Genomic DNA, 23,156 nt, shown 5'->3' on the forward strand with positions numbered 1-23,156 from the left:
CAACATGCAGAAGGATGAAACTAGACCACTTCCTTACACCATTCACAAAAATAAACTCAAAATGGATAAAGGACCTGAATGTGCGACTGGAGAACATCAAAACCCTAGAGGAGAAAGCAGGAAAAAACCTCTCTGACCTCAGCCGCAGCAATTTCTTACTTGACACATCCCCAAAGGCAAGGGAATTAAAAGCAAAAATGAACTGTTGGGCCCTCATGAAGATAAAAACCTTCTGCACAGCAAAAGAAACAATCAGAAAAACTAAAAGGCAAGCAACGAAATGGGAAAAGATATTTGCAAATGACATATCGGACAAAAGGCGAGTATCCAAAATCTATAAAGAGCTCACCAAACTCCACACCCGAAAAACAAATAACCCAGTGAAGAAATGGGCAGAAAACATGAATAGACACTTCTGTAAAGAAGACATCCGGATGGCCAACAGGCACATGAAAAGATGCTCAACGTCGCTCCTCATCAGGGAAATACAAATCAAAACCACACTCAGATATCATGTCACGCCAGTCAGAGTGGCCAAAATGAACAAATCAGGAGACTATAGATACTGGCAAGGATGTGGAGGAACGGGAAACTTCTTGCACTGTTGGTGGGAATGCAAACTGGTACAGCCACTCTGGAAATCAGTGTGGAGGTTCCTCAAAAAATTAAAAATAGATCTACCTTATGACCCAGCAATAGCACTACTAGGAATTTACCCAAGGGATACAGGAATGCTGATGCATCGGGGCACTTGTACCCCAGTGTTTATAGCAGCACTGTCAACAATAGCCAAATTATGGAAAGAGCCTAAATGTGCATCAACTGACGAATGGATAAAGAAATTGTGGTTTATATACACAATGGAATACTATGTGGCAATGAGAAAGAATGAAATATGGCCTTTTGTAGCAACGTGGATGGAACTGGAGAGTGTTATGCTAGGTGAAATAAGCCATACAGAGAAAGACAGATACCATATGTTTTCACTCTTATGTGGATCCTGAGAAACTTAACAAAAGTCCATGGGGGAGGGGAAGGAAAAAAAAAAGAGGTTAGAGAGGGAGGGAGCCAAAGCATAAGAGACTCTTACAAACTGAGAACAAACTGAGGGTTGATGGGGGTGGGAGGGAGGGGAGGGTGGGTGATGGGTATTGAGGAGGGCACCTTTTAGGATGAGCACTGGGTGTCCTATGGAAACCAATTTGACAATAAATTTCATATATAAAAATGATTAAAAATTAAAAATAACATAAATAAATAAATAAATAATCAGTTCCTTAGGCAAAAAAGAAAAAAAAGAAAAAAAGAAAAAAGAAAACAACAAAGGGAGATGGGGAGGGGTTGTGGTAGGAAGTGCAAGTAAAGTATCCTCCTTGTACATTATCTTCCAAGGCAGGGATGTTCCTGATCCCAACAAAATTTAAATGAGCCATGAAACTAATAAAGGTCCCAAACATATAATGTTATGGAGACTCTATTTTCCTAACTTTGGAGGAATCTTCCAGAAACATATATCCCAAAACCATGATTCATCTCTTTCTTGTTCCCTTTATCTTTATTTTAGCATAGTGGTAAAATGTAATATATTTTTTTGAATAGCGTATATTGGTGTAAGCCAATTTTTAGGATGTTCATTTATTTCAAGTTATCCCTCTTTCTTGCTTTCCGCCTGCTAACCTACCCTTTTATTTAATAGATGAACAATAAGGTATCTGGAGTGATTTTGATCCAGTGTTAGAAATAGAAACTTCTGGAGTTTAAAATTGCTATAATTAGTAGTTTTGCACTTATTTTTTTCTCATAGTCCTAGATTATTTTTAACAATCAACGTGTTATAATAGGTTTATGAAATCACACTCCTATGTTTTTAAATTTATGTATACTTCACCCTCTTACATTTTGTACAGGTAGCTACATGTGTTCAATTTATACCCACCATTTAAAGTTTTAAAATAGCATCTATATGCTAGATTTTGTTGCTTTGTTTTTCTTTTTTTTTTTTATTTTTTTGTGTTTTTATCTAAATTCCAGTCAGCTCACATACAGCGTAATATTAGTTTCAGGGGTGATTTTTTGTGTGTGAACTTACATTTATTTTTGTCAGTAGATCCACATTTTATCGGTTTCCAGAAGTCTTCTTCCTTAACCTTGGAGTAATCTTCCAGGAATTAAATATCTCTTCAGGTAAAGAAATCATTAACCAAAGATTTGCCTCTTTCTTATTTTCTGGCCTTTATTTTATCATCGTCCAATAAAATAAAATCTAATACCTTTTATTTGAATAGCATGTATGGTAAACGCTGATCACTGTAAAAATCATTTCCGTAAAGCCATCTCCCTTTCTTGCCAACCACCTTCTAGCCTATCAGTTTATCTCACATGTGAAAAAATAAATGTTTGTATGCAATGATTTTGAACCAGTGTTAGAACTAGCTAATTCTGAACATTGCAATTTGATATATTTACTTTACTGTATCCACCTTCATATTTTCTTGTAGTGCTTGCTTTTTGAAAGTAATCAACATGTTATAATAAATGTATAAAGCAAATATCCTTGTTTTGTAATTTATATAAACCTCACCCTGTTATATTTTATAAATATAGTTGTATGTTGTCAACCAAAGCACGTGATTGATTTCCAACATGATAAAAGTTTTAAAAGCATCAGCGATTATATGCCAGATTTTATTGCTTCTTCATTTTCTAATGAAAATACACTTTTGTGAATTCACATTTGTTTTTCTCAACAGGTCCACATTTTAACACTTTCCAGAACTGGCACATTTGAGATTTTAACAGCAAAATCCCTTGAGATTTTACACGTGACCTCCTTTTCCTAGGATCAGATCAGTTCCCATCCGTGGTTCTAACTAGCAGGGAATCTACTAGGGTCACGCTTCTCTTTCGTCTCCCCAGGCAAGGGAAAGCCCCCACTCCCAGGCCCTTTCCCCACTCCTTTACACGGGCCAGATTCCAGAGCACTCACTGAGTGCAGTACCACTGCACGCTGTGAGGTGGCACCCATGCAGTAGGACATGTGCATGTTCTCTCTCTCTTGCAATATTAAGCAGTAAACTGAGCCAGTGCCAACCTGTGAAGGCTGGGGTGCTGCCACATCACTCTCTCTTCCTTTCTTCTCACTGGAGGTTTGGGGCTGAGTCATCATCCTTGCACATTAGGGGTCAGTGGTGGTAAGATGCAGAAGTAGTCAAAGAGATTCTGCTTCATTCTTGAGTCCAAGCCTGTGCTTCAACCCAACTCCACCAGAAGGCTCTAAATTGAGGGGTGCTGGGAACTAGCCCAGTGAACAATGTTCGACGCCCTCATGTCTGTGCCTCATTTAGAGATAGCTCCCAGGAGAGGGCAGAGTGGCAGTGTAGGGTAAGGGGAAGATGTTGTTTTGCCCTGTGGACAAACACTAGTCCCATACCGTCAGATTCCTGCCAACAACTCCACATGCTCACATGCCCCTCACCCTACTCCATTTTAGAGGTTTGATATAGGGAATTCCCAATACCAGCCGCAGGACAACTTCCATCCGGAATTCCTTGTTTTGTCCCTGAGAGGACTCAGTTCTTTTCCAGTGCCCCACAATGGGGAATTCTCCATGGCATATTACATGAAAGACTTGATAAAATATTTCCTTTTTTTTTTTCCTTTCTACAAATACAATGCAGAGATCAGTCTATTACCTTCGCGGTGTGTGCTTCCCACATAGCCACCTGAATGCAGCTGCTTCAGAATGAGGAGTGTGCTCTTCGTGTTTCCTGCCTGTAGCCTTATCACTGGTGAGAGCGCAGCCACCAGCTTTTCACCAAAAGCAATGAGTGAGGTGGGACCTTTGTTGTCTTGATTTTTACAGACAGCTCTAAATTTTCATGGCCAATGTTAAGAGATGACAGTGAAAGAAAGAAAAGGGGGAACTTGTGGAATTCATTATTTTGATCACCACCCAGTAAGGTGTGCCTCTGGGGAGAGGCGCTCCTTAACTTTCCTCCTGCCCCTGGCTTTCTGCTTGTCACCTTGCAGTCCTACTTCCTGTCCCTCTCCCCCCACCTCTCCCTCGTCTCTGCTGAGTCCTCCCTCGCTCTTTGCCGCCACTTCTCTCTCTCTCCTTCCTAGATCGTTTCAGTCCTCCAGCTGGTTCTTCTGCTGAGTTTCTCTTTCTCCCTTCCACCCCGTTCCACATATTCCATATCTGGGTATCTTTCATCCCTTTGCTCTCCCTCACATATCCCTGTCTGTGTCCCCACTGTCAGGGCCCCAGGGAACCACATCTGCGGGAGAGCATGAATATATACATTCACATACCAATCCCTCTACTGATTCTTATTCTTCCTTCCTTTCCATTCAGTTTCAATTATTCCTCCCACAAACATCCTGGAGAGTCTATTATGTAACAGGCATTGGAATAGGCCCTCAGAATATACAGTGGAGAACCAAACAGACAATGGCAACTTTCACCATGGGGCTGGGGCTGGAACAGGGAGACAGATGTTTCAGCAAGGTTCTCTCTAACCACTATATCCCCTTAGGACAAATACTGAAATGGAGAAAGTTTTCAGGGTGCTCAGAGAAAGGAAAAGAGGATGAGTAATTTAAATTGGGGATAAAGCGGTTTGTGGCCAGAAAAGGCCTTCATGAAAAACTGATGTGAAAGTTGAGACCTCAAAAGTAAGCCTGAGGTAGACAGTTGAGCACGAGAGGAAAATGGGTTACCACAGCAGGGACCCCAGGAGCAGCACTATAAAGCCCCTAAGGCAGTCACAAGTGTGACTCTCACGGGCCTAAGAGAAGGTCAGAATAGTTTAAGCAAAGGGACAGTGGGGATATTTAGGGTCAGAGGTTGACAAAATCTTCTTTCCAGCTCATGTCACTATTCTCATGATTCTTTCAGGCCAGACCCCTCACTTGTCATTCATTCGTTTGATCCTTTTTGTTGGCATTTTCCACTCCCACGCTATGCCTCTCACAGAGACAACAAATTCTATTGCATTTAATACATACCATTCTTTTTATGCAACTGAAAAATGCATACCGTGAGGCATCTGCCCTTGGTTTACATAATATTTGATATTTATATCTTATAAATTTATAAAGTTTGCAATATATATCTCCCCATCCTCTGTCTTTTTTTAAAAAAGTTTATTTTTTTTATTTTGAGAGAGAGAGAGAGAGAGAGAGGACACGTGCGCACGAAGTGGGGGTGGGGCAGAGAGAAAGGGAGAGGGAGAATCCCAAGCAGATTCCATGCTGTCAGTGCAGAGCCCTACACGGGGCTCAGTCTCAGGAACCATGACATCATGACCTGAGCTGAAATCAGGAGTCGATGCTTAACTGACTGAGCCAAACAGGTGCCTCTCCATCCGCTTTTTGTTTTTGTTCTTTTACACTGTATTGAGTTTTAATCGACACACTGTAGACTGAACAGATTTAAAGTGCACAGTCTGATAGGTTTTGACATATGTACCTGTGAAATAGTCATCATACTCAAGATAATGTGTATATATACATATGTATAGGCGTGTGTGTGTATGTACATATGTATGTGTGTATATATATATGCATATATATACTTATGTATACATACATATGTATATGTATATGTATATGTATATGTATATGATGTATATATATATACACAACAATGAAAAATAACCTTGTATGCCTTTGAAATCCATCCTGCCCTCCTCATGCTCTCATTGCCGGGCAAACATTGAACTGATGTCTATTACTATAAGTTAGTGTTCATTTTCTAGTGTTAATAAATGTAATTATACCATCTGTGTTCTTTTTGGGGGGGGATACTTCTGACTTTTTTCAAGTATTGTATTTTCACATTTACTCTTGTTGCTGTATGTAGCAATAATTCATTCCTTTTTAATGGTTTATGACATTATATGGATATACCACAGTTAGATCATGTCCCTGTTGATGAACATTTGGTTTGTCTCCAGGATTTTGTCTATTGCAAGTACAATTGCACAGAACAATCATAAACACATTTTTTTTTTTTTTTTTTAGATTTACGTTTTCCTTTTTCTGCATTCACCTTGGAGTGGAATGACTGGGTTGTATGCGAGATGTATATCTAACTAGATAACTACCAAACTGTTTTCCAAAGTGTTTGCATTATTTTACATTTCCACCATTAGTGTATGAGTATCCTAGTTGCTCCATATCATTGCTACTATTTGTTAGGGTCAGTTATTTTATTTTAGTCATACGAGGGTGTCGACACAGTTTTTTTTTTTTATTGTGTCTTTAATCTGCATTTCCCTAATAATAAATGATGGTGAGCGTGTTTTCATGTGTTTATTTGCCATCTGTATTACTTCTTTGTTGAGGTAGTCTGTTGAAATATTTTGTCCATGTTTCCAGTTTTTTAGTTGGGTATTTGTCTTCTTATGACTGAGTTGCAAGAGTTCTTTATATAGTTGAAAAGTGTACTGTGTTGGATATATATTTTTTCTAAATACTTTATCCCAGTCTGTGGCTTTCCCTTTCATTTTCAAAACAGTGACATTTGAAGACCAAAACATTTTTAATTTTGAAGTCATACTTACTAATTTTTGTCTTGCATACTTTGTGCTTTAGACATCCTAGTTTGAAAAACTTTGCCCAAACCAAAGACACTGTGATGGTCGTAATTTCCTATGTTTCCTTGTAGAAATTTTACAATTTTAGCTCACGTTTAGGTTTTTGATCCATTTTAAGTTTGTTTTGGTTTATGGTGTCAAGTAAGGATTGAGGTTTCTCCTTCCTTCCTTCTTTCTCTTTCTTTCTTTCTTTCTTTCTTTCTTTCTTTCTTTCTCTTTCTGTCTTTGTCTTTCTTTCTTTCTCTTAATATATGGCAAAAAAAAGCAGCACTATGTTTTGAAAAGATTAATTTTTCCCCATTGAATTTCCTTGACATCTTTTTGAAAAAGCAAATTGGCTATATACTTGCATGTATTTGTGTCTGGAATTTCTATCATGCTAAATTGTTCTATTGTCTCTCTTTATGTCAACTGCAAACTCTCTTGATTATTGTAGCTTCGTAATAACTGTTGGTTTCTTTTCTATTTTTTTAAGTTTCAATTTAAATTTCAGTTAGTTAATATGCAATGTAATATTAGTTTCAGATGTACAGTGTATGGAGTCAACACTTCTGTACGACATCCGGTCCTCATCACAAGTGCCCTTCTTAATCCTCAACACCTGAAAAAAACAGTGTTGAATTCTGATGGCATAAATCTTTCAAACTGGGTTTCCTTTTCCAAAATTGTCTTAGATACTCTAGGTGTTTTGTATTTCTTTATAAATTTTAGAATCAGTTTATCAATTCCTACAAAAACCCTGATGGGATTATTACAGAGATTGTGCTGAGTCTATTGATGAATTTGTGGCGAATTAAGTCTTTAACAACGTTTGGTATTTGAGATAGTATGAACATAGTATATCTCTGCATTTATTTAAGTTTTCTTTAATTGTTTTTGGCAATATTTTAATGTTTTCAGGTAAAATGTTGCACATTCTTCTACCACATCTATATGAAAACAATTTATATTTTTAGGCTATTGTAAATGGAATTTTTGCTATTGCAAATGACATTTTAAATTTCATTTTCTTGAATATTTTTGTGGTATAAAATTTCATTGATTACAATAAAGTTATTGATAATATTCATTTATAATATTTTAATGTAAGATCATTGATGACAACAGTTCTCTCATTCCTGATATTGGTAACTCGTGTCTTCTCTCTCTCATTTTTTATAATATTTTCCTTTTTTAAAATATTTTTAAATTTATTTTGAGAGACAGAGAGAGAGAGAGAGAGGGAGAAAGAGAGAGAGAGCACATGAGCTGGGGAGGGACAGAGAGAGAGGGAGAGAGAGAGAATCCCAAGCAGCGTCTGCACCACCAGTGCAGAGCCCGATGTGGGTCTTGAACACACAAACCATGATATCATGACCTGAGCCGAAGTCAAGAGCCGGATGCTTAACCCACTGAGCCACGCAGGTGCCCTGTGTCTTCTCTCTTTTATTCCCCTAACCATTCTAGATAAAGGCTTATCAGTTGTACCGATATTCTTTTTTAAATTTTTTTTATGTCCATTTATTTTCGAGAGAGAGAGACAGAGAGAGAGAGAGAGAGAGAGAGAGAGAGAGAGAGAGAGAAAGACAGAGAGCAAGCAGGGGAGGGGCAGAGGGAGAGGGAGATACAGAATCTGAAGCACGCTCCAGGCTCTGAGCTGTCAGCACAGAGCCCCACGTGGGGCTGGAATTCACGAACCTCGAGATCATGACCTGAGCCGAAGTCGGATACTTAACCAACTGAGCTACCCAGGCACCCCAATTGTATTCATATTCTTAAAGATCAGATTTAATGTATTTTATTTTCCCTATCATCTACTTCAGTGACTTCTGCACTTTCCCTTATTTCCTTTCTTCTGCTATTTTGGTCTTCACTGTGTCTGCATTTTTGTTTCTAAGTACTGAAGTTTAGGTCATTGATTTGAATTCTTATTTTTATATGTAGGCATTTGTGCTCTATAAATTTCTTTGTAAGGACTGCTTTAGAAACATCCTACTAATTTTAGTAAGTTGTACTTTCTTTTCATTCAGTTCAAATTACTTTCTAAATTTCTTTTTGATTCCCTCTTTCACCCATATGTTACTGAAGAGTGTATTATATACTTTCCAAATGCTTTTAAAATATTACAGATACATTTGTGTTATCTACTTCTAATTTAATCCCACTGTCCTCTAGGAAAATCCTTTGGGTGATGCTAATCCTGTCAAATTTAGTAACACTTTTTTATGGCCCAGAATATTGTCTATCGTGGTAAATTTTCATGTATATATGAAAAGAGTGTGTGTTTTTTGCCGTTGGGGAGAGTGTGCGAAAATGTTAATTAGATTAATTTGGGTGATAGTGTTTTTCAGTCTATACACTTACTGGTTTTGGTTGGTGCTTTTTTTTGTTTGTTTTGTTTTGTTTTTTGTCAACTTGTTCAACTCTTGAGAGAAAAGACTTAAAATCTCTGACCTTAATTGTGAATTTTTCTTTCTTTCATTTATTTCCAAACTCTGTTTAGAATTTTTATGTCCACTTGACCGTTTTAACCAATTTTAAATACAAATATAATTGTAAATATAAATATAACCAATTACTATCTCTGGTAATGTATTTTGTTCTGAAATCTGCTTTGTCTGGTTTACAGCTTGATTTTGATTACTGCTAGCATGCTATATCTTTTCCCATCCTTTTACTTTTAACCTCTGTGTACCTTTACATTTAAAGTGGAATTCATGTACACACCATATAGCTGGATCTTATTTTTAAAATCCATTTGTCATGCTCCACGTCATATGTCATCAGGCAAAAGCAAATTACAACGATGAGATGACACTACACACTTATTAAAATGGCCCAAATCCAGATCAGTGGCAATGCCAAATGCTGGTGGGAATGTGGAGCAATAGGAACTCTCATTCATTGCCGGTGGGAATGCAAAATTGTACAACCACTTTGGAAGACAGTTGCACAGTTTCTTACCAAACTAAATCTGCTCTGACCATACAATCCAGCAAGTGTGCTCCTTGGTATTTACCCAAATGAGCTGAACATTTAGGTCCACACAAAAATCTCACATATATGTTTATAGCAGCTTCATTCATAATTGCTAAAACCTGGAAACAACCAAGACGTCCTTCATAGGGTAATGAATAAATAAACTGTGGCACATCCAAGCAATGGAATATTATTCAGCATTAAAAAGAAATGAGCCATCAAGCCATGAAAAGACACAGAGGAACCTTACTTAAATGCACATTACCCACTAAAAGAAGCCAATCTAAAAAGGTCACATAGTGTATGATTCCAACTATATGACATTTCAGAAAAGGCAAAACTATGGAAACAGTTAAAAATACAAAAACATAACAAAACAAAACAAACAACAAACAAACAAACAAAAAACTCAGTGGTTGCCTGTGGTTAGGAAAGAGAGAGGGGTTTGTATGTGGAGCACAGAGGATTTGGAGGGCAGTGAAACAATTCTGTGTGGCACGATAATGGTGGATACATGTCATTATATATTTGTCCAAACCCATGGAATGCACAAAACCAACAGTGAACACCGATGTGAACCGTGGACTTTGCATGATAATGACGTGTCAGTATAGATTCATTGATTGTAGGAGGAGGTATTCCAGTCTGGTGCAGGATGTTGGTAGTGGGAGAGGCTGTGTCTGTTTTGGGCAAGGGGTTTATGGGATGGCTCTGTACTTTCTGCTCAATTTTGCTCTGAACTTAAAAAGTGCTCTAAAAATAAAGCCTATTTAAGAAAAAGGAATCCAATTTGTCAATCTCTACATTTTAATTGGTGAATTCAATTTGTATTCAATACCATTGTCGATATGGTTGGATTTAAAACTATCATGCTATTTGTTTTCTACTTGCTCATCTGTTGTCTTATTTTGTTTTTCCTTTTAGGACTTATTTTAAAGTATTTCATGATAATACCATTTATCTTCCAAATAGACTTATTAGCCATAATTTTTTGGATAGGTTTTACATTTGATGCTTCTTTTAACTTACGACAGTCTACCTTCAAGTAATATTGTACTACTTCACATGTAGAATTAGAACCCACCAACAGTATACTTATATTCCCACTAGGCCCTGTGCTATTATTGTCCAAGAAATTAATTCCACAGAATTTATACTCCACAATGCATTGCTATGAATTTCTGTTTACGCTCTCAATTAATTTATAAAGAAAGTTCCAAAAATAAAAAAAAGATTATTTTATCGCTATCATCATATTTAACATCTCCAGTATTGTTTATTCATTTGTGTAGAATACATTTATATTTACTGTCATTTTTCTCATTCCTGAAAGACATCCTTTACTATTTCTTGTAGTGCAAATCCAATGATGATGAATTATTTCAACACTGGTATGTATGAAAAGAACTTTTAATTCAACTTCGCTTTAAAAAGATATTCGTTGGGGCACCTGGGTGGCTCAGTCAGTTAAGCCTCTGACTTCGGCTCAGGTCATGATCTCGCGGTTCGTGAGTTCAAGCCCCACGTCGGGCTCTGTGCTGACAGCTCGGAGCCTGGAGCCTGCTTCAGATTCTGTGTCTCCCTCTCTCTCTGTTCCTCCCTGCCCCACCCCCCCAAATAAACATTAAAAAAAAAGATATTCGTTGAATATAAAAATTCTGAGTTGGCAGTTATTAATTATTTCACTATTATAAGGATGATATGCCACCATCTTATAACTTGCATTGTTTCTGATGAGAAGTTCCCTGTAATTCTTACCTTTGGTGTTGAATGGTTGTATATTTTTTCCAGTTTTCCACTTCCTTAGGAGTCAGGGTAAAGCCCTGGGGGAGCAGATTGGAAAGAAAAATGTCATGAATACACGCCATACGATATCTGTGCAGAGTCACTTAGGTAGATCTTAGATGCATGTGTAGCAAGGAAACACATCTTAAAACCCTATGGCTCAGTGAAAAAAATTCAAATTTAAGAAAAAATTCAAATTTAAGAAATACATCATGGAGGCATGATGGTTTAACAGGAACCCGATTTACTCTCCCACCTGAATAGCTGCAAACCAAAAAAATTCTAAAGCTTTTACGTCATGGCACCACAGGCAACAGCAGACAGCGATCCCTGAGAGAAAGGAAACTAATATGGTGAGCTCTCAGATTACCCAACTCCCCCAATTTCTTGCCTGGATGGAGTTTACAGGCTGCAGCACAGGGAGACTGAACACAAACAGAGCCCAGTGGAGAGCCTGAGTGAAGGAGACAGAGTTGAGAGTTCTGAGAGGCCAACGTGACTAGAATTTGCTGGAAATAAGGGAGGGGAGAGCCACACAGAGAGATAGTTCTGGAGAGCTGCAGAGGCTTCCCATCAGGGTGCAGTGTATGAGCAAAGGGGAGTGGTGGTAGCTGACTTCCGTTTTCTGGAGTGAGTGTGGATAATGGTGCCATTTACTGAGATGGTGAAGATGGGAGTTTTAGAAACAAGAGAGATGGGGAGTCTGAGCCTTTGGGAGGGGTAGTATACCAAGTGACCAGTTCTAGACAAACTCACTGTGAGGAGCCCTTGAGACATCCAAATGGAGATGTCACGTAGGGGAATGAATATATGGGTTTGGATCTCAAAGGCGAGGTTCAAACTGGAGCTGTAGATTTTGGAGTTACTAGGATGTTAGCATAGATATATAGTTATATAGCTTATATAGGGAGAGGCTGATACAAAAACGAATGTGACAAAAGCTCGCATCATAAGAAAAAAAGTCGTAGCTATATATGGGGATGGACGTTAAGTAGACTTATTGTGGTGATCATTTCACAATACATAAAAATATTGAATCACTACGTTGCACACCTGAAACTAACATAAAGTCATATGCCAATTATAGCTCAATTTCAGAAAGGAGAAAGAAAGCAAAAACAAGCAAACAAAATGAGTACGAGAGTCCACTATGGCTTTTGTAAAAAGCACAGGTTCAGTTTGAGATGGGAACACAGTATTTTCTATTAGCACTGAGCAGCTTGCCAAGGCTTTCATTTCTAGGGTCTGGTCACCTCCCACAGAAACGTGTTATACAGGAAGGGCTGAAGAGACACAGGCTGCTGAAGGGGGAGGTTGCTATGCAACAGCTGAGGAAAGTCATCCAGCCAGTCAGAATTGATACTGGTCACTGGAGAGTAAAAGCTGTGGTCCTAGCAATAGCTTCCATTCCCACACAGGAGTCCCAGAGAGGCTGACATAAAAACAAATCTAAAAGTCCGCTATGGTTTTTGTAAAAAGCACAGGTTCGATTTGAGTTGGAAACATAGCATTGTCTGCCTCCAAAGCAGTTTCTCCAGTCATTCTGGAAGCACAGCAGCATGTGTTGGGTCGGGTAGGACCCCGGGATGTGCTTCCTGTGCTCTCCATGTTGCATATTGAGAAACCGGGCTCACAGATGTCCAGGGACCCGAGCAGGCTCACACAGCTAGTAGCAACAGACTGGCCCGGCACCCCATCCCTGGAATTCTGAAGACCAGCCCGGTTTCTTTCCACAAGACCACAGCGGCCCCAGGTCCCTGCCCTGCAAGGAACCCCGGGCAAACATTTACTCTGAAGCAGGGCTTGCCATGGCTCAGACACACAAAATGCCTGATTGTCCTGGCCGCTCCAGCGGGCACCAGGAAGGCCTCAGGGGCAGCGTGTTTGTGCCACTCACAGCGAAGAGGCCTGAGGTTAGGTCAGGGAGTGGACCCCAAGGAGCAATTCCCACACCTGGATGGACCCACGCGTGCAGTAGGTGAGGGCTGGAGACTGGGGGTCTCTACTTGTGTCCCGGATACAGAGCATGAGCTTGCGTCTCAGAGAGCACAAACTTTGCTTGTTTGGGACAGGTGTTGGCAGGGCAGGAGAGCTGAGGGGTGGATCTGTCGCTCCAACTGAAGGGGGGGGGGCGCACCTCAGTCCCCAGGCCAGCCCTACAGGGACATGGGGTCTGGAGTCAGGAAGACCCAGGCCCACATATTGCATTTTCTGTTTACTGGCTCTGTGGCCTTGTCTAGTTCATGCGGTGTGACTGCGCTTCAGCTTTCTGATCTGTAAAATGGGGATGCTGACAGCCACCTCCCAGGGTTGCTGTGAGAGGAAGACAAGCCCCAGTACAGACAGCGCTGTGATGCACACGCTGCATACAGAGTAGCTGGGGAAGCAGATGTTCCCAGTGTGTCTGGGGGCCATAGAGATGGGTAGTGCTGGGCAACACAAAGGCAACTGGCATCCTCTGGCCATTTCCATTCCCCTTGTTAGAGTTAGAGACACAGCTAGAGACCTTTGTGTTTGTGACCTAGGGGTCATGCTGGGGAAGCCAGACATCGTGTATTCCAGACCACACCAGAGGAGTTTAGCGGGAACGGGGAGGGCAGGGACGAGAAGCATTGTGCAGGAGTGCGGGCACCGAGGGTAGATGATTGGGTGGTCGAACTGCACCCAGAGCTATGAGTGCGCGACCCTGCGGTCAGAGGAGGGGTGAGGGGTCTCGGGCGGGAAGGAGAAAACGCCCCCCACCCCGCCCACCACACTCTTGGAGTCGCATGCGCACTGGGAACCTGGTGGAGAGGGCTTTTGTTGGGAAAGCGGGCGGGCTGGAGGGGTCCGCGCATGCGCAGGCTGCCCAGACGCGGGGGGTGCGCGGAGAAAAGGGGCGGGGTGGTCGGAGCTGCTGTGCTGGCAGCAGTAGGCGAGGGCGCGGCTGCGGGGTTCCTGGTGCTGAGGACGGACGCCATTGGAGCCCCAGGGAAGGTAAGAATCCAGCCCCGGACTGGACCGGGAGAGGACGAGTGGAACCCGGCACGGTGCGCCCTCCCCGCCCCCAATAGCCGGATCTGAACAAAGCCCAGGCACTCAGAACCTGAGCCGGCTTAGACCCACGGTCTAGGTAGGACACTCCGCCCCCCCCCCCCCCCACCTCCGCACCGACCTCTTCCAACAGGAGAGGAGAGTCTTCCAACAGGAGACTCAGGCTCTCTGATCCCCACTTACACTGGAGCCCACATTCCGAACCCCTTTAGCAGACCCGTGTGCACCCTGCTGAGCTATCTTAGAGCAGAGGCCCTACCCCCACCCCAACCACTCCTAGATCACTCCAACCAAGCTGACCCCGTGAGCCCCTTCCTGGAGTTGCGATCCTGGGGTTTGAGACCTCCAGCGCTCTAATTCATGCCTCACCTAATCCGAGCCCCTACCCCCACCCTTCTCACCCCTAGCGCTCCGCTCCTGTATGAGCCCAACCCAGACCTGAATCATCAGCTGAATGCCCCCGCCTGGACCTAGCCAGAGGGTCTCTGGATTCAGTTTCCCATAGCTTTCCGGGGTCCCTGTAGTCTCAGCCCTCTCATGTCATCTGCTCTCCCCCTTCGTCGTTAAATCCAAGCCCTTTGTTTCTCCCTCTCTCAATGCATCCCCCTTTGGGACTCTTCAGACCCAAGCCCACCAGTCCACCCCCTATTCAAATCTAGAGGCTGGGACGGGGAGCGTGCCCCTCTTGAACTCCCCTTTAAGTGCAGGGAGACCATCGCTATCCCTCTCCTAGTGCTGCGTCTCTGACAGAATCTAACCCAACAGACACCCCCTCCCTCCCTTCTCCCTCCTACCCCTCCCCCCTCTGTCTGCCTTGTACTGCCTAGTAACCTGATGATTGCAGCCTCCCTCCTCCTGAGGGATCCCACCTCCCACTGGATCCCGCCCCTTCCCCCTTGAAAAAGCCTCACCCTCCCTCCCTGGCTAAGCTCTCTTCTCCTTGGGACCACCCTCCCCCCCACCCCCCCCCCAGCATGGCTGAGGGAAGCTACCGCATGGAATCAGAAACCTACAACGTTGAAGACATGGATGAGGGTAGCGATGAAGTCGGGGAGGAAGAGATGGTTGAAGGAAATGACTATGAAGAATTTGGTGCTTTTGGAGGCTATGGCACCCTCACCAGCTTTGACATCCGTATCCTCAGAGCCTTTGGGAGCTTGGGTCCAGGCCTTCGCATCTTATCGGTGAGGCTCCTTGTTGGCCACCTGCTGGCCCTGGGCCTTCTCCCTTGTGAAGCTGCTTTGGGGGGGGGGTCGTGAATGGGAGGGTTGAATGGGGAAGGACTGCCCAGCTTCCCGAGCATTCCCTCTCCTGCTCAGAGAAAGGGGGTTTGGGAAGTCCGGGGTGGGGGGCAGACGGGGGGGTGGGGGTTGGGAGCTGGCTGCAGGGAGGAGGCTGGGTGGGAAGCATGATGTGAGCTTGTAGAACTGTCTGCTTTCCCCTACCCTTCTGTCTGGCCTTGCAGAATGAGCCCTGGGAACTGGAAAACCCTATGCTAGCTAGGACTCTGATGGAGGCATTTCAGCTGGATCCAGAAACACTTGCCAATGAGGCTGCTGCCCATGCTGTCAACGTAGCCCGCGCAGCCGCCTCCAATCGTGCTGCTAGGGCCGCTGCTGCTGCTGCCCGTGCCACCTACAATCAGGTGGTCACTAACCGCCCAGTGGCCACAGACCAGGCTTCAGGAGAAGATACCCAGCCCATGACCTATGCGGCCCAGGCTCAGGCAGCCACCCCTGAGGCCACCCTTGCTGCTCCACACATCTCCCAGATGCTAGTCACCAGTGAGATGGCCACCCCAGGGGCTCCAGCAAAGTCCACACAGCCCCAGACAGGCTCCCAGGCCCAGGAGGCTGCTACTGAGGGTCCTAGTGCTGCCTGTGGTTTCTCTCAGGCTCCGTGTGCCAGTGAGATGGATGCCACCCGGCCCAAGACAGCCTTCCTGGGTCAGAACGATCTCTTTGATTTCACCCAGCCGGCAGGTGTCAGTGGCATGGCCTTCTCCCGCTCCAAGAGGCCCGCCCCGGCCCAAGAGGCTGCCACAGAGGGCCCCAGTGCTGCTTCCGGGGTGCTCCAGGCAGCACCTGCCAGGGAGGGGGCAGCCACCCGGCCCAAGACGACCAAATCTGGAAAGGCTCTCGCCAAGACCCGGTGGGTGGAGCCTCAGAATGCTGTGACAGCAGCTGCTGCCAAGACCAAGATGGCCACAAGCATCCCTGAGCCTGAGGGTGCAGCTGCCCCTGCCCAGCACAGTGCTGAGCCCTGGGTCAGGATGGGAGGCAAGAGGACCAAGAAGGTGAGACCTCCCTGCTGTCTGCACCCCCCACTTGCTCCCCTCCTTTCTCTGCTCTATCTTCTCCTCTCCACTCCCCTCCCCTCCTCTTTTCTGTCAGCTTGTGCACGTTGGTCCAACACAAGTTTGCTAGCATGCTTTGACCCCACGAAGTCTCTTCCCTCAGGCCTGACGGGAGAAGAGGTTGGCTCGGTGCCGGGCACGTAGTAAGCACTCAGCACATGTCATCCACTGTTTGTACTACCCTCATTTCCAAGTATCTCCTCTGGTTAAGACGTGTGCTGAGCACTTTTGCACGGTGAGTCTGGTAGCCCTGGGTCTCTTCTCTCTCTAATGCTACAGTCCAAGCACCTGGATGACGAATATGAGAGCAGCGAGGAGGAGAGAGAGCCTCCTGCGGTCCCACCGACCTGGAGACCATCGCAGCCTCCGATGACAGTGCGGGCTCATATGGTTCCCCGGCCACCGATGGCCCTGAGGTCCCAGGTACCCTCAAGACATGTCCTGTGCTTGCCACCCCGCAACGTGACCCTTCTGCAAGAGAGGGTAAGAAATCTGCCTTTTCCCCGTCTTCCTCCTCTCCTCTCCTATGGGCCAGTTCTTGGAGGTCAGCCATGCCTTGATCTCCCCGTGTGCTCCTCCTCCTCCAGGCAAATAAACTGGTGAAATATCTGATGATTAAGGACTACAAGAAGATTCCCATCAAGCGCTCAGGTGGGCAACCTGTGCCCCCTCCCTGAGCTCTGCCCTTCCCCCGTCCCCATCCCTACCCTGCGGGGCCTCGCATCACATGTCCCCACCCAGTGTGCCCAGCTGATCGCTCCCATTTGCACAGTACGGGGGTCCCAACTGTGCTCCCCTCAGTGAGGCTGACTGAGGGGGTGCAGCTCTTTGGCCCCTGCTCAGCCCTGGTGCTCTCTCCACCTCTCATCTCCCGCAGACATGATGAAGGATGTCATCCGAGAATACGACGAACATTTCCCTGAGATCATTGAACGAGCAACGTACACTCTGGAAAAGGTGGGCAAAGGGACAGGGGCAGCTCCCTGTAGTACAAGAGCTGCAGGCAGGCCTTGCACCCTGCAGCCCCTTGAGGCCCACCTCCGGCACTACCTGCTCTGGAAGCCCTCCCTAGCTTCTCCACCTGGGAGCGTCCACCTTATGCTTCCATCCCCCGCAGGGTCCTCTCCCTCATGCTCTTTTGAGTGTCTCTTGTCCCCTGAAGTGGGTCCTGTTGCTTTGGCCGGTGTCAGAGCTCCCACAGGGCAGTTCCTCTTCGGCCTCTCTTCTTCAGTCTTCCGCGTGACTTTGGGGTCCCAGCTGAGAGAGAGTTCTGACGGGAAACGAAAGGACTGCCTGTGGGACAGGCAGCGTGGGTTTCTCATGTCCTGTTCTGGTTTCTCTCCCACGTAGAAGTTTGGGATCCACCTGAAGGAAATTGACAAGGAAGAACACCTGTACATTCTCGTGTGCACACGTGATTCCTCAGCTCGTCTCCTGGGAAAGTAAGAAAGGGCGGGCAGGAGGATTGTGGGCTCCTTGCTGGTGCCTCTCCCTTTCCTCTCGGAGAAACGGGAAAACAAGGCTTTGGTGCTTGGCACAGCTCCTACCCACAGTTAGTGGTGCCCAGTGATTAGGGGATGAAAGGGCAGGAGCCTGGGGTCAAGCCTTGGCTGCTCTCAGGGCTTCACCCCCACCCTGGCCACCTCCTCACCCCATCTTCTGGGAAAGCAGGCTCCTTGTTGCCTGTCCCTTCCTGCTATGTGCCTGGCCTGGGCTTGGCAGAGTGGTCCGGGGAGAAGGAAGCTTCCCGTCCAGTCTAACTCCCGGTGCTCGAAGGGCGGGGAAGGTCTGGATATGCCTCCTGTGGACACACTGTTGCCAAGCATTTGCTCCCTGCCCTGACCCCGTTGTGGACACGACTCTGGGAGGGGCTCTTCGCATCTACGTTCGATGCGTGAAGCGATTCAGTCTCAGACAGAGGAAAAGATGGTCTGGGTCAGAGAACAAGCCATGCGCAGAGTGGGAAGAACCGCTCTGTAGCCCAGCCATCTGGGAAAGGCTAGTCAGGTGAACCAACCCTAGTCCCTCGGGCAGATGCCTGCCGGATAGAATACGTCTTTCTCCACCTTTAGGACCAAGGACACCCCCAGGCTGAGCCTCCTCTTGGTGATTCTGGGAGTCATTTTCATGAATGGCAACCGTGCCAGCGAGGGTGAGTGGCTGGACCTGCCGCCGGGGGGGTGGGGGGAGGGGGTTGCCCAGAGTCTCAGCTTTGTGTGTGAAATTCTTGTATCTCATCTCCCCTCACAGCTGTCCTCTGGGAGGCACTACGCAAGATGGGACTGCGCCCTGGGTATGGTTGGGCTCTCGACTCCCACCCCTCAGTGTTGTCCTTGGGCACCAGTGGCACCAGGGTTGCAGTAGCCTGGTGGCCTGGTGCCAGGGGAGTGGACGTCCTGGACTGGGTAGAGGCAAAGGGTCTCGTCACGGTGCATGGGGAAATGGTCCTGAACTCTCAGCCCCTCGCTGCTCCATGTCCCCTCTCTGTCCCCAGATGAGACGTAAGAGAAACCATCAGATTTAGGGATTCCACCAAACCCTTGCCTAGGGTATCCTTGACATCCTTGACGTGCGGCCCCTGGTGCCACCCCAGGCCTCCATGGGGATGCCCCACAGGCTGGGCAGCTCTCAATCCTGCCAGGGAGTGCTCCCGCCCACGTGTCCCTCACTGCCACTGTTCTTGTTATGGATTCCTTTCCTTGCCCTCAGGGTGAGGCACCCATTCCTTGGCGATCTGAGGAAGCTCATTACAGAGGACTTTGTGAAGCAGAAGTAAGTATTGGCCAGGTTAACTTTGTCTCACGCTTGTGCATTCCTCGTGTGCCGATCTGGCCGAGCAGCCGTTCTCCATCCCATATCTTAGCACCAGAGGGATAGGTGTCCCTGGTGTGAGTGTGGGTGGTGTTTGGAGTGTTGGCGAGGAGTAGAGATCCAGCTTGGTCTTGGGGAAAGGGAGTACAAGCTGACAGAGAACACGGTGCAGGATGTGTTACAACCCCCATGCCCTTTGGCACCTGTCCCATAGGCTGTAGTAGAATTTCCCTTGCTTTCCATCCCGGGAACAGGGGACTCAGAGGGTGGAAGTCTGAGCGTGGCCCCCACAGGTAAGCGCCCCATTTGGCCCTAGAGCCCAGCCCTCCTGGCTTTCTGGTTAGGGCCCACCCAATCCTTGGTCCTTGGAGAACACGCGCGCACCCACACAGGCACACGGACACGCGCACGCGCACACCGTCGGGGATATGGGCGGAGTGTGCTGCTCTTCTTCCGTTTAGAGTCGTTCTCTGCAGTGGGCCGTCCCGGGGTTCCTCCAGGCCATGGACGACACCCTGCACTGGGGTGAGCTCAGAGCAGGCCACCTGATGAAATGGCTCCTCTGTTTACAACACACCCAACGGGACTCTGGGTGCATTGTGACAAGGGGCACAAACTTGTGGCCTTCCTATGAACAGATACCCTACACGTGTCCCACCCTGCACCTCCACGTGGCTTCTGGGCAGGACTGGCGGCCTAAGGCTTTGTAGGCCTCAATCGTGGAGGCAGAAACCCTAGGAGTGAGCGTGGGAGTGAGGCATGGGCTGGAGGTCAGGATCATCCTCCCCCAGGAGCTGAGCTGCAGCATCAGGGCCGGAAAGGGGCCACCTGGGAGCCACTGGTGCAACAACAGGTCTGCCTGGCTGGAAGCAAACGTTTCTCTTCCTCTTGCCCTGAGGTACCTGGAATACAAGAAGGTCCCCAATAGCAGCCCACCCGAGTATGAGTTCCTCTGGGGCCTGCGAGCCCGCCACGAGACCAGCAAGATGAGGGTGCTGCGATTCATTGCCCAGGTAACAGAGAGCCTCTGTTTGGGGCCAGGCGATGGGGTCTGGGTCTGGTCCTTGCTGTACCTTCTTTGTTTCTTGGTCACGGCCTCCTCCCACTGTCTGTCCAGTGAGGATACTGACAGGTTCCTAAGTAGGTCACTGACACAAGTTCACAGACTTAGTAAGCAGGAGGGATGGGGTGAAGCCCCTGGACTGGCCTGGAATAACGGGAGAGTCAGACTCCAGCGGTCTTTATTTGTGTAATGATTATGCACAGCTCCCAGGAGGGTGTATGGCAGGAAGCAGGTGCTCAGTGGAGGTGGGCTAGCTGTTTGGATGGTTGCTGTCACTCTACTGCAGAATCAGAACCGAGACCCCCGGGAGTGGAAGGCTCATTTCCTGGAGGCTGTGGATGATGCATTCAAGACGATGGATGTGGATATGGCTGAGGAGCATGCCAGGGCCCAGATGAGGGCCCAGATGAATATCGGGGACGAAGCTCTGATTGGACGGTGGAGCTGGGACGACATACAGGTGGAGCTCCTGACCTGGGATGAGGACGGAGATTTTGGCGATGCCTGGGCCAGGATTCCCTTCGCTTTCTGGGCCAGATACCATCAGTACATTCTGAATAGCAACCGTGCCAACAGGAGAGCCACTTGGAGGGCTGGTGTCAGCAGTGGCACCAACGGTGGGGCCAGCACCAGCATTCTCGATGGGCCCAGCACCAGCTCCACCATCCGGACCAGAAATGCTGCCAGAACGAGTGCCAACTTCTTCTCCTGGATCCAGTAAGGTTTTCAGTCGCTAAATGAAACTCTGCAGGAGGGCGTGGGAGGGGGCTGTGAGAAGTCGGGGGAGGGCCTGGGAGCAGTGGGGGAACCAAGAGAGTGTGAAAGACATTTGTTCTGTCCTTGCGTCCCTCCCCGTTTCACATATATTTGTATTTCTGCGTCAGCTTTTGTGTCTTGCTTTGCAGGCAGCGCTGATGGACTGCGGCCGTCACGCACCAGGCCAGAGTGCCTCCTCAGATCCCTCCCTCACACAGCACTCTAGGCAGCTTCTCCCTGCCCATCTGAGATGGCATGCCAGATGAAGCTCTCTCTGCCCTTCCTGCTTTGGTTATGTGCTGTTGTTGTGCGCTTCTGTCGTGTTTTCATGTTTTTGGTATCGGTGTTACATTAAAGTTGCAAAATTACTTGGGAAGTTTCTTCCTTTACCTGTGCACGTGGTGCTCTGAGGAGCACGTGGTTGGGTGCTCTGAGATGGCCACGCCCTGCCTCTGCATGGAAGGCAGTAGGTGTGGGTACAGTGCTGGGAGATGCGGAGGTGCCCCCTGAGTGCCTAGACCGTGAGTTTCGAGAGGCTCCAGTCCACAGAGTTACATGATTTCCCACGTGGTACAACCCCAGTTAGATGCCAATGGTGGGGGAGGTGGCGGGAAAAAGGGTGGAGTGGAAGGCTGTGGGTTGGTGCCACGGTCCCTCCCACCACACAACAAGGTCCACAGACATTCACCAATCCCCACCTCTTCCACCCCATCTTTGGAGGCGCCATCCTCCACACAACCTCAGCACCTCATCCCTCCCTCAGATGGAGGCTTCAGGGCAAGGAGATAGGCCTCAGCAACATTCTCCGCCCTCCAGCAGGTGGAAGGAAGAGCCATTATTCCCGACAGAGTAGGTTTAATGAAAGTAGAGCTCACCAGCCCATTGCCTGTGACCATGACCTGAGGCCTGTTGGTGGGCTCTGGAGCTCTTCTTCACTGGAAACAGGGCACTCCCAGTGAAGCCAAAGCAAGGCCTAAGCCCTGGTGTCTTGAAGGGCTGAGTGATTCCTGCGGGAGTGGGGTGGGGACTGCAGTTCCTCCCGTGGACCAAGGTGAGACACCTGGGAGGGCTCAGTGGCAGGCGGGACAGTGGAACTTTCTCAGGCCCCTCAGTGACGTCCTCAGTTGAGGGGACGAGGTCCCAGGTTCAGAAGAGGGAGAGAGTAGTACTAAGGACCCCTGCACCCCATTGCCTCTTTTCCCTGAGAAGAGGTTCCTCTCTCTCACCCACACTAGGCTCCTGACCCAGATCCAGGCACCTAATTGCACAGGCCCAGTGGAGAATGAAAACGTGGGTCTCCCTGTGAAAAAATGATGAAGAATTCCAAGAGGGTGACAGCAGAGCATGGAACCAGGTGTGCAACGCCTGCGAGCACGGGGTCCCATGGGGCTGTGTAGGTCACACCCCCAGGAAGCTGGCTGTGTAAGATCTCCACCCCTAAAGTCAGGCTTCAGGTGGGTTTCTGCCTTGGCCGCTGCTGTGCTTTCTGTCTTCCTGGCTGCTGGGTCTGGGCTCGGCAACACGGACACTGTGATTCTGACAGAGATGGATTCCCCTTCACTTTAGCTTTACTGGTGCCTGGCCTGGGATGTGAGAGGGATGGATGATGCCTGGGCCCCAGCCCTGGGGTGGTGGATGACCCAAGACTCCTCTGGCACCCTCACCCTGGAAACCTCCCAGGATCCTGCTGTGCACACAGCAGGATGTGCCTTTTCCTGAATGAGGGTGCAGACACTCACCAAAAGCCACAGGTGTGGGTTTGAGCACTGCGTGCAGAGGACACCTGAGATAAGGC

At 47.1% G+C, this 23,156-nt stretch overlaps 1 protein-coding gene and 1 non-coding gene across 4 annotated transcripts; both read left to right on the forward strand.

Annotated features, from left to right (window-relative positions):
- Positions 1 to 14,181: 14,181 nt before the first annotated feature.
- On the forward strand, positions 14,182 to 21,729 carry LOC111558733 (melanoma-associated antigen D4). Of its 3 annotated transcripts, none has more exons than XM_045051282.1 (13): positions 14,182 to 14,318; positions 15,349 to 15,559; positions 15,841 to 16,671; positions 17,011 to 17,214; positions 17,319 to 17,382; positions 17,609 to 17,688; positions 18,082 to 18,173; positions 18,804 to 18,883; positions 18,982 to 19,024; positions 19,441 to 19,503; positions 20,441 to 20,555; positions 20,892 to 21,322; positions 21,511 to 21,729. In XM_045051282.1, exons 2-13 carry the CDS (start codon positions 15,350 to 15,352, stop codon positions 21,518 to 21,520), a joined length of 2,223 nt encoding a protein of 740 aa, XP_044907217.1. In that variant the 5' UTR covers positions 14,182 to 14,318; position 15,349; the 3' UTR covers positions 21,521 to 21,729. The 3 variants fall into 3 exon arrangements, with proteins under 3 accessions (XP_044907217.1, XP_044907219.1, XP_044907218.1); XM_045051283.1 differs by lacking the exon at positions 14,182 to 14,318 and adding an exon at positions 14,329 to 14,454; XM_045051284.1 differs by lacking the exon at positions 21,511 to 21,729 and having other exon boundaries at positions 20,892 to 21,326.
- Positions 20,065 to 20,193, forward strand: LOC111558868. Its single transcript, XR_002739994.1, has one exon. It is a non-coding gene; the product is annotated as a small nucleolar RNA SNORA11 (small nucleolar RNA).
- Positions 21,730 to 23,156: the final 1,427 nt, after the last annotated feature.

This window comes from Felis catus, chromosome X (genome assembly GCF_018350175.1).
Source record: "Felis catus isolate Fca126 chromosome X, F.catus_Fca126_mat1.0, whole genome shotgun sequence".
NCBI lineage: Eukaryota > Metazoa > Chordata > Mammalia > Carnivora > Felidae > Felis > Felis catus.